Below are 11,709 nucleotides of genomic sequence, written 5' to 3' on the forward strand. Positions count from 1 at the left end.
CTAATTGTGGTTTTTCTTCTTTCCCTAGGAGCTGGGGGTGTCTAGTACGGGCAGTCGGGCCACTGTGTGGCGTGAGTCTTTTTCTATTAATTAGTCTTTTGCCCACTTGTGTGCATTGAAGTTCACTGTGTGGTGTTTTAAATCAAAGTGTGCACGTGTGATTCTGTGGGTCATTTTTGGGCCCAGTGCCTAGCCTGCCCGACTGTGGTGAGCCCCAGCTCCTCTGGTTGGATGAGGATTTATCTTTTTTTGTAATTGCCTCCACTAGTGCCTTTTTAAAAAGAGTGCATGTGCCTGTCTTTTAATATTTGTGGTTCAAAGATAATTAAATTGTAATAAAAGAAACCTTATTCTTCTATATCCACGTCTCATTGTCTTTGTCAGAAGTATGAACCTGTATTTTATGTCCTAGCTAATGTACTGGGTGGCTTAGTAGAGCTCTAATTGCAATAGTTTGTGTTAATTTGGCTTTAGTGTGCCAGTTATTGTATTGGTCTTGCGACCAACAAAAAGCCTTATCCCCCTGCGCGCCACATATTTTAAATGTCTGGGTAAAAAACAAAACAAACCAAAAAAATTTCCTTTGAACTCAAATTTTTATTTGAGAAACTTTTAAAGTATTTTAGAGCTGTAAACATGTCAGGCAAGATTATTCTGATTAATCATTGACTTCTGCTGTCTTCATTGGTTTCAAAAACACAGATTTCTTTACAATTTAAAATGGCATCTTTGGATATATTTTCTGCTGGAGATACTGTTGTCCTGAAAAACTTAAAACATAAAAACCTTACACTCAGATGTTTGCATATCATCAGCATGCTGTAATCCATTTTTAACAGCAAAACTAATTTTTAGACTAGTTTGTTGGCCAGTTGTAGTCAGTGCAATGCTAAACGTTATTGTTCCACTATAATTTGTTTTTGTCTCACGTCGTCCCACAGCAACATCATATAGTTTTGAATACTGTACAATGTTTTATAATAATTAATTATTTTAGTGTCCATTTCATTCAGCATATTTTAAATTAGGGGCAACGACATTTTCTGACATACTTTAAACCAGGGTTCCTACAGGTGTCACCAAGTTTAATTTAAGACTATTAAAGACATTTTTAAGACTATTATGAATGAAAATTTAAACTGATGAAGGGCTAAAGCATTGGTCACCAAACTTGTTCCTGGAGGACCTGTGTCCTGCAGATATACCTTCAACCCTAACCAAACACACCTGAACAAGCTAATCAAGCTCTTACTTGGTATACTTAAAACATCCAGGCAGGTGTGTTGAGGCAAGTTAGAGCTAAACCCTGCAGGGACACCGGCCCTCCAGGACCAGGATTGGTGACCCCTGGGCTAAAGGCTAAGGAATTTTTTAAATGGCCAAGATGAATTTTTTTTTTATTTGTTCTATCAAAAAAATATTATATTTAATACATTTAATAATAAAATAATAAATGAATAATAAATAATTACAATATTTTAGATATTTCTTAGCAAAAGATTTTAAATATTGTGTAAAAACAAGCAAGCTTTACTTGTATCCACACAATTTTTTTCCAACATAAACTTCGAAAAAATAATAAAAAAATAAAAAAATATTTTCAACGTTTTAAAAACTATAATAAACTAAATTTATGCACAACAATCTGTCCAGGTCGAAGTCCTCAGCAGTAAATACATGGAGCACGTTTAAACAAATGTTATTGTAAGGAAAATAATTACACCATTATGATAAATAGAGTTAAAATGACCTTTTTGAACAAAAGTTGAAAGTTATATTGAGATGGATTGTTGGTGATTGCATGGGTTTTGGCCAGATTACGAAGCAAAACATGAACAAAGGAAAATGAAAACTTGTTTAAAAAAGGATTCAAGACATACAACACAATATTTCAGTAAATTTAAGACTTTTTAAAGCCTGAAATTTTGATTTTGGAATTTACAAATTTTTTAACTCGCGGAAATCCTTGTTTATACACAATAACCCTGGTAATTAATTGTAATAATAATGATGTAATTCTAACTTGGATACTATCTGTGAGAACTAGTAACAATGGAAAGTACTAAGCCAACACTATCACTGTAATAGCAGATATCTTCTATGAGAATACTTTTTAATTTAATGTTTTTATATATTTTATATAGTGCCAGTGCTCAAGAACTCTTTACACACAGTGGGGGTACAAGAAAAGCAATAACTAACTAATTAAGAAGGTCTTTCAATGAGTGCTTATGTTAGGGGAACCAGGCAGCACACTCAGGGCTGCAAGATGGATTTAATTTAGTATTCTTATTATTAAAATATATCTGAATGAGGATCAGATGACTTTTCAAGATCAAATGTCTTTGAGAATAAAAATCTACCTGTTTGTTCCTGTGGATATTCCTGTTTGACTGTGAATGTTTCTTCAATCTTCAAATCTTCACTCTCCTCTTTAATAAATGCCATCTTTATAACAGTGTGGAGATCAGTCGCGTCAGCAGGAGTTTTTCTCTGTGTTTGGACACTTTATCCTGTTTAAAATGAACAAAACAATAAAAATGTCCTGTTTAAAAAACAGAATAACTTCTCTTCAACACTTGCTTCAACAGTTTCTTTATATGAAAGTAATTAACAAAAATAAATCAGGTAAAAGGTTTCATTAATACTTATTACACACTTTTCTGTTAACCTACCTTATTCAAACAATTGCCTGTAAATACTGGGAATAAAATAGTACTGCGTTGTATAAAGGGTTAAAATAATATGTCCAACAGCAGGAACATAATTTAAATTTGTATAAAAAAATCTAAAACTTTAGAACTTTAACTTTAAATAGGCTTATATCGGTAAACGTTTTAAAACAAACCTTACTCCAGTTGAATCACAGCGCTGAAGCGGCGCCGCCTGATGACGTCACACGCCGCGTCAGAATAAAAGTATTTTTTGTTAGCTTTTTTTCCATTTACTGTTGCAGTCATGACAAACCTTTAATGTAAATATTTTAAGACAAAGGTTTAATTTATTAAATAGGATAATGTCACTTCATTCTTAGTATGTATAAGAAATAGAGTACTAGTTTTAATCAGCTCATTTGTGGCTATTGTTTCTTGCTCTGACTTACCGGATTTATTTTTGTTAATTACTCTCATATAAAGAGAAGTTATTTTGTTTCTGTTCATTGTTTTATTTATTTTAAACAGGACATTTTTATTGTTTTGTTAATTTTTAACTGGGTAACGTGTCCAAACGCAGAGAAAACCTATATATAATAAGTCATGACTAAGATTAAGTGGCAAAAAAAAGGTTAAAAAAATACTTTTATTTGGGCGTGGCTTGTGACGCCATAAGCCTGCGCCACTCTCGCTCTGTGATTCAACTGGAGAAAGGTTTGTTTTAAAGCGTTTAGCTTTATGTAAAGCGATTGATTAAAGTTTCAGGTTTTTCATTTAGTGCTATGTACCTGCTTCTGACAATATTATTTTAACCCTTTATTTAACGTAGTACTATTTAACTCACAGTAATGAGGTCTATTGTTTAAATAAAGATAAGATAAACCTTTTGTTCCCGAGAGAAAATTTGTCTAGGGCAAAAAAGTGCTATAAGCAGACAATAATATAAATAAAACAAACAAAACAATTAAGAACATACCTGAAGAAAGTTTAAGTGAAGTAACAGTAAAGTGTGTAATAAGTGTTATAATGAAGGTTTAATTTATTAAATACCATAATGTCATTCTATTCTAAGTATACATCACTATAAATAAGAAATAGATAGAGGTAAAGTTGGTTTTATATTCGCACATTCGTTCATTAAGAAGTCTCTATATTGTTTACCATTTTACTTTGAATATTCGATTAGATTTATTAGCATGCAAGTGTGACTTCTAAACAACATTAGCACTGTTTATTTGACTGTGAACAATGTTGTACTTTGATAGTCATTGGCTGCTAATATGATTTCGCTATTTAGAGTTTGCAAAAATTACTTTTATGAAATTATATTATAAAGGGAAAAGTCAGAATGTGTGAATATAAAACCAACCTATCTCTATGAAATTGAGTACTAGTTTTAATCAGCTCATTTGTGGCTATTGTTTCTTGCTCGAGAAAAGTGTGTAATAAGTATTAATGAAATCCTTTACCTGATTTCTTATAGTTAATTACTCTCATATAAAGAAACTGTTGAAGCAAGTGTTGAAGAGAAGTTATTTTGTTTCTGTTCACTGTTTTCTTAATTTTAAACAGAACATTTTATTGTTTTGTTAATTTTAAACAGGATAAAGTGTCCAAACGCAGAGAAAACTCCTGCTGAAGCGCCTGATCTCCACACTGTTATAAAGATGGCGTTTATTAAAGAGGAGAGTGAAGATGTGAAGATTGAAGAAACATTCACAGTCAAACAGGAAGATCCACAGGAAAAAACAGGTTAGTTTTCATTGTCAAAGTCCAACTCAGTCATTTGATCCTCATTCAGATATATTTTAATAATAATAATAATACTAAATTAAATCCATCTTGCAGCCCTGAGTGTGCTGCCTAGTTCTCCTAAATTCACATAAGCACTCATTGAAAGACAGGAATGAGTTTCTTTTATCACTTGTTCTCATGTCTTTTGTCATTACTTTATGTATTATTAGTCTCCCATTTTCTCTACCTTCTTAAGGTTATTGCTTTTCTTGTTCCTCTACTGTTTATAAAGCGTCCTTGAGCACTGGCGCTATATAAGATAAATAAAAACAATAAATTAAAAAAGTTTAACTGAGCTGACGATATTTGACCTACAGTATTCTCATAAAGGATGTCTGCTATTACAGTGATAGTGTTGGCTTAGTACTTTCCATTTGCATATGTTACAGTAATCACAATGCCAACTTCTTAATGGGTTTAAACTTGTTTCTAGTAGTTGTTAGTTCTCACAGATAGTATCTAGAATTACATCATTATTATAATAACTAATTACAGGGCTAATTACTGGGTCTTTAAATGTCTTAAATTGCAAAATCAAATTTTTAGGCCTTAAAAAGCATATTGTAGGTTAGACACAACAGTGAGACAATGTGTGTAAGAGTAAAGTAGGAACTAGATTTTCTTTAAAATATACGTTAAAGTTTATTATTAAGCCGTTTGGAGTCGTTTTTAGTCACGGAAATTTACTTCCGCATCTGAAAAATCGCCAGACCGGAAGTGAAGTCGGATGAGGGAGTTCGTGCAAATAACACTATGAAGACAACTGATCGCGGTGTGCGTTTGGATGCCGAGATAAGATATTCTGAGAGGCTCACACAAACGACAGACCACAGCCATACAATTATAAGCCTGTGGACAGACCAGCAGAGAGAACAGCAGTCAGAGAAGTGTAATTTAACTCTATTGTGAGAAGAACCGAGCAGGTTTATGGTGAGGCCAGTGTTGGCTTACAGAGAGATAGTATTGATCACCTAAAAATATTAATACTTACCAGTAACAGAAACTAATGAGGATTTAACACAGTTATGCCACATTGACACTATTTTTAATAGTAGATAAGTGAATACAAAACACAAATAACACAGAACATCTGGAATAATGCAGAAACATGTAAACAAGGTACTGGAAAATCTTTTTTATTTTACAAAAGGTTTTCAGAGCTTCTGTATTAAAATAAAAACAACATCAAATATTAAAACAATTAAAATAAGTTTTTAAAATATGTGTCTTTTTCTCATTTTTTTCATTGGGTATACTGTAAAATTATCTGTATCAGATCCTATTTAGGCTACAATCCATAAAAAATACAAGTACAGTTGTTACTGTATAAATATATATTTACAAAGATTTGATCAACAGATCTGATCTGCATTTATGATTAAATAAACTTCAACCCTAATTCAAGTTCAGATTCTAATTCAACTTAAGTTTAAGTTTTATTCATATAGCACAAAATCATAGAAAGTGTTAATACCAGCATTTTTATTCTTTATATATGTATAAGTATCTGTGTGAGTGTGTGTATACTGAAAGGAAAATATATCATCTGACCCATTTAAAAGTAAACCTAAAATAATTTTTCAGTAAGTTGGCCAACATATATGGGTACCACACCATCATGTCTTTAATGTGTGTTAAATTGTGAATGCTGTGTAAAAAGATGCTGACAGCCTCATCCTTGTAAACCCGCTGGAAGGACCTAGAAAGAAGAGCAAATGTAGTGCAAAGTTCTGCATTCTCGTCGAGCCTGTGAAGACCTCCAGGGCTGGCGCGTCCATGGCGGTGTCCGTGACACTACCCTCACCACCCGCGTCCTCAGTTATGTCTGCGCATAGGGCGGCAGAATAGAGAGGCTGGCGTCCGCGACACTACCCTCACCACCCGCGTCCTCAGTTATGTCCGCGACACCTTCTCAGTTATATCCGTGCATAGGGCGGCATCCGCGACACCTCACTCACCATCCGCGTCCTCAGTTATACATTTTAAAATTCACCGTATGATTTATAATATAACATAATACAGAAAACCCAGCCACATTTGCAGACCCCAGGATAGTGAACTGCAAACCATCTCACAAAACTTATACAGTAGACTGTACCGTGTACAGCTCTCATTTTCATCGAGCTGCATCTCCGACTGATCCAGGAGTGTTTTTCGCCGTTCGGGTCAGCTATAAGTCTTGATTTGTTGACAGGCTAGAGTTTGTGCAGTTCCCATAAACACAATAATATAGCATGATGATGATAAATTACGCTAAAACTAACAACCATTTCTGCTATTAGCTCCTCTGCCCCACAGTAAACAGCGCGCGTCTGTCAGATAAGTCCCGCTTCTGACATCACCGGGGTGGTTAGAAAAAAAAGCGGAAGTGAGAAAACAGACACATTTTCTTTAAACTTGTGCCCTTGCACTTCATAAAACATTTTAATATGGTACTTTATGGTATTATAGAGTACTTTCACAAACGATTTTCCCTTTTTTTGAAACAGTTTTTTAACCTACAATATGCTTTTTAAATATTTAAATTCTTGTTCACTTATCCATTTCATATCTAAATCATGTGAAGTTACCTCCCTAGGTTCTTCTCTATTTCCTTTTGTCCGACTTCCTCTTCTTGTTGCTTTCCTTGACCAATATTGAGCTTGGAATGACAGGGCTGGTCCAAAAAAAACTTTTTTTGTCGAAATCTTGTTTGAGATGATGAAGCATAGGAGTCATCTGATTCAGAAGCACTTGTGTGGTTCATTCTCTCTTGTTGTGGATAGGGCTTCGATCTTTCCGACATCCAAGTGTAGACTTTTTGATCTTTATAGTCCATAGTGTCTCTCTTAAATTTGTGAATCTTGAAGTTGAGTAATTCCTTTTTGAAATTCTCAAGTTTCTCCTCCATTTGTTTTTGAAATTCATCTAGTTGTTTCTTGTCAAAAGTTTGATTCATTTCAATCTTATGATTTTCAATTTTTTCAGATAGTAACTTTGTTTCTTTCTTTATAAAGTCAATAATCAGGAGCATTAGATTCATCGAACAATGGTTGAGAATTTCACACCATTTTTTACAGAATTCAACATCATCTCGTCCTATCGTTGGTTCTTTCTGGATTCACAGTCCTTGTGGTATTCAACAATTTCTGTAGTACTCACTTAATGTTTGGGCGTGTAGCTCCATTCTGACTTCTTTTTGTTGGAATGCCAACAGTCTTTGTTCCATTTGTTCTAGCGTTTCTTTAGTCAAGATCGTGGACTTAAGTACTTGGCCAGGGAGTAAAATCTTTTCTGCATCACCCGTACTGAATGTGAATGTAGCAGCTTTTTCTTCGGTCATTTTGCTGATCTCTTCGAAAGACATCTTGTTGAACGCTGGCAGCAGGTGTTTGATGAATCACGTGTGTAGAGTTACTGAAGATTGTCCTGCGCGCTTGCGTTTTTTTTTTAGTTATTTCTTTGGTTTGGTGCGTTAATCTTATCGTTGCTATTATTCAAAAGAAGGTAATGATTCGCACTTAATTGCTTCGTACTGTTTTTATTTTTACTTTTTCTTACATTTTACAGGTGATAACGGACAAACAGATGTTTCGGCACAAAGCCTTCCTCAATGTGTGGCATAATTCTCTAACTCCAACCTTTTATCCCATAGTCAATCACAATGTGCAATTAGTTAGACCGTCACACTCATTTCATTATCCATGTAAATTGTTAAAAAATATGATGATAATTGATATGCTGTTTTTTTATGTAGTAATGGTTTTTGAATGTAGGTTTTTTCGTATGTTTCACAAATTGTTTTTGAATATGAGGGTAAATGTCTCCTGTGTAATTGGTTATATGGATAGAGGTAAAGGTAAGACTTAATTTTTAATCTTTGGGTAATTTCCAAATGTAGAAAACTTTTAATGTCAACTGTTAGAATTTTATTGTATTGATGTACACCTGATTAATGATAATAGTTGATACACTTTATCTCTGTAGAGTGAGGTCGGAAATGGGAAGATTGTTTTTTTTGTTATTGCTGTGAAGATTATAAGTTATTGTGTGATTAATGGGTAATGAAATGAGAGTGACAGTCTAACTAATTGCACATTGTGATTGACTATGGGATAAAAGGGTGGAGTTAGAGAATCATGTCACACTGAGGAAGGCTTTGTGCCGAAACGTCTGTTTGTCCGTTTATCACCCGTACAATGTAAGAAAAAATAAAAACAGTACGAAGCAATTGAGTGCGAATCATTACCTTCTTTTGAATAATAGCAACGATAAGATTAACGTACCAAACCAAAGATGTAACTAAAAAAAACGCAAGCGCGCAGGACAAACTTCAGTAACTCTAAACATGTATTTCCATTTAAAGTCACAGGCACAAAAAGAGCTTGGTTTTCCTCTGACCCCTAAATTAAATATTCTACAAGGTGTATGATCTGATTTTGAGCTGAAACCTCAGACACATTCTGGGAACACCAAAGACTTATTTTACATCTTGTAAAAAATGGGTAATTGTAGGAACCTTTTAAAGGAATAGTTGATGTAGAAATGAAAATAGCCTCACCATTTACTCTTCCTTGTGTGGTTTTAAACCTTTATGAGTTTCTTAATCCTGTTGAACACAAATAAGATATTAAAAAAAAGAAAAAAGAAAAAAAACACTGGCTTACTGTGTTCCACAATAAAGGAAATGTTTAAAACTACCTTAATGGAGAGTAAATGGTAAGGTTATTTTCATTTGTGGGTGAAACATCCATTTCTTGCTTATCGCTTTGAGCCTTCATACTAAAGTTAACTCTTTTTTTTTTTTATAGATCTGATGGTGCTGAAAGAAGAGACTCATGGACAGAATGAAATAGATGAGAAACAGCAGTTTCAGAAACCCCAAGAAATAATGACTGATGAAAAACCCACACTGACTAAAAAGACTTCATCACATGGAAGACCTCGGAAATCCAAATCTGGGTGTAATTTCAGCTGTAAACAGTGTAGAAACAGTTTCAGTCAGAAGTCAAAGCTTGATGTTCACATGAGAGTTCACACTAGGGAGCAACCTTACACCTGCGAACAGTGTGGAAAGAGTTTTGGTCAAATATAAGGCTTTAAAGCCCACATGAGAATTCATACTGGAGAGGGGAAGTTCACATGCCAAGAGTGTGGAAAAAGCTTTTATCAAGCTGGAAACTTTGCAGCACACATGAGAATTCACACTGGGGAGAAGCCTTTCAGCTGTAAACAGTGTGGAAAAAGTTTCAGTCAAAAGTCAAACCTTGATGTTCACATGAGAGTTCACACAAGGGAGCAACCTTACACCTGCGAACAGTGTGGAAAGAGTTTTGGTCAAATACAAAGCTTTAAAGCTCACATGAGAATTCACACTGGAGAGAAACCTTTCAGCTGTAAGCAGTGTGGAAAGAGTTTCTTTCAAAAGCCAAACCTTGATGTTCACATGAGGGTTCACACAGGGGAGAAACCTTACACCTGCGAACAGTGTGGAAAGAGTTTTGGTCAAAAACAAGACCTTTACATCCACATGAGGATTCACACTGGAGAGAAACCTTACACATGCACAGAGTGTGGTAAAAGTTTCCCACATATAAGCACACTCAAACACCACATGAGGATTCACACTGGAGAGAAGCCGTTTGCATGTGCTCAGTGTGGAAAGAGCTTCACAACCAAAACTAGCCTCAAGAACCACATGAATGGTCACACTGGAACCATAGTGTTCACATGTGATCAGTGTGGAAAGAGTCTCACACGCAAAGACACCATTAAGAAACACATGAAGACTCACTCAAGAGAGGATCGTTTTAGAGGCAGTGAATGTGGAAAGGGCTTTAAAAGTAAAAGAAGCCTCAACACTCACATGAAGCTTCACAATGGAGAGCAGAGTCCTCAACATTGAGGCCTTGTCCACACAAACACGAGTATATTCAAAACGGCAGCTTTTTCACGTAGTTTGGCTGTTCATTCAAGTGAAGTTTATTTATAAACTACTTTCAAGAGGATCACATGCTTATGATTGTCCACGGCCGGTCCTGCATTAGCTAAAACATGATTCACCATTCAGATGATTCCTAACTCACTAAAAATAACCTCTTAACTCAGTTATCCTTGTCTTGAAGAATCCCTCTCCCACCCTTACTCCCCCTCCTTTCTAGATTGGGCAACACGGCAGCCAATGAATAGCCAGTGGTTAGCACTGTTGCCTCACAGTAGGAATGTCGCAGGTTAAAGTCCCTGCTAACCAGTTGACATTTTTGTGCAGAGTTTGCTCACTCTCCCTGTGCTAACGTGGGTTTCCCCTGGGTCCCCTGGTGTTCTCCCACAGTCCAAAAACACACAACCTAAGTAAACTGAACATTAAATTGGCACCATAGTCGAGCTCTTTGTAAGCCTTATATTTCCCTTTAGCCGACCCTATATCTGTCATTAGAATAGAAAGAAGTCTGGGGAGTTCATCGAGATCTACCTGAGCTCACACTCCCCTCTCGTCCTGCTTACGGGATGGAGCCCAGGGCTCGAGGATCTTATGAGCTTAGGTCTCTCCCGGGATAGCATGCCAAACAAGTGTGAACTCTTGAATGCATATCAAGTTACTGATAATGAAACCCTTTGAACACCTGAAAATTTAAACTCAACTGAAGAGGGGTGAAGATTTTGCCAGCTGTTTTGTAGTGTAGATCAGGGGTCATCCTAGTATCAGGTTGTGAGAGTTGCTATCGGGCTGCAAGAAGGCAAAATAATTCTGTATGTTGATAGATTGTATTGGCTTGTTTCATGTGCAACCAAATGACCTAGAGGAACTCAGGAGATGTGACCCAACCAAAGCAGTTGGGTAATCTCCAGGGGGGTTTCATGCTTTGCTATAAATTAGTGTCTCACAGACTGTACTTTGGTTTAAGTTACTTGAAGACGGACAAGTTAACATCACTGCTGATGAACTGCACAATTAATTGTCTTCAATAAAGTCTTCTCCCCATAAGAACTTTGGTCAGCTTACTTATTTTATGTATTAGAGTTATCTATACGTTGGTGAGCCACCCAAGAACGGTTAAGCCAAATACAACAAAATCTGACAATGTGCTTCAACTTATTATGAACCGACAACCATATTTGTGCAGGGTTCCACACACTTCTTTCATGTTGTCACAACACAAATTAAGTTAACTTAACACTTTTAACAAATTTATGTGGATTAAATATTAAGGCCCGATCCCAATTCTATTTTTGAACCCCTACCCCTTCCCCTTGGCCCTTACAACCGAGGGTTAAGTTGAAG

General features: G+C 35.5%; 1 protein-coding gene across 1 annotated transcript; it reads left to right on the forward strand.

The window, feature by feature from the left end:
- Window positions 1-3,306: 3,306 nt before the first annotated feature.
- LOC100148474 (uncharacterized) lies at window positions 3,307-11,406 on the forward strand. Its single transcript, XM_068220222.2, has 3 exons — window positions 3,307-3,368; window positions 4,258-4,406; window positions 9,239-11,406. Exon 3 carries the CDS (start codon window positions 9,538-9,540, stop codon window positions 10,330-10,332), a length of 795 nt encoding a protein of 264 aa, XP_068076323.1. The 5' UTR covers window positions 3,307-3,368; window positions 4,258-4,406; window positions 9,239-9,537; the 3' UTR covers window positions 10,333-11,406.
- Window positions 11,407-11,709: the final 303 nt, after the last annotated feature.

Source organism: Danio rerio, chromosome 4, assembly GCF_049306965.1.
Source record: "Danio rerio strain Tuebingen ecotype United States chromosome 4, GRCz12tu, whole genome shotgun sequence".
Lineage (NCBI taxonomy): Eukaryota > Metazoa > Chordata > Actinopteri > Cypriniformes > Danionidae > Danio > Danio rerio.

What these genes read in the sequence shown, in the direction of transcription:
- LOC100148474 (XM_068220222.2), top strand. Translation starts at nt 9,538, where the DNA reads ATGAGAATTCATACTGGAGAGGGGAAGTTCACATGCCAAGAGTGTGGA.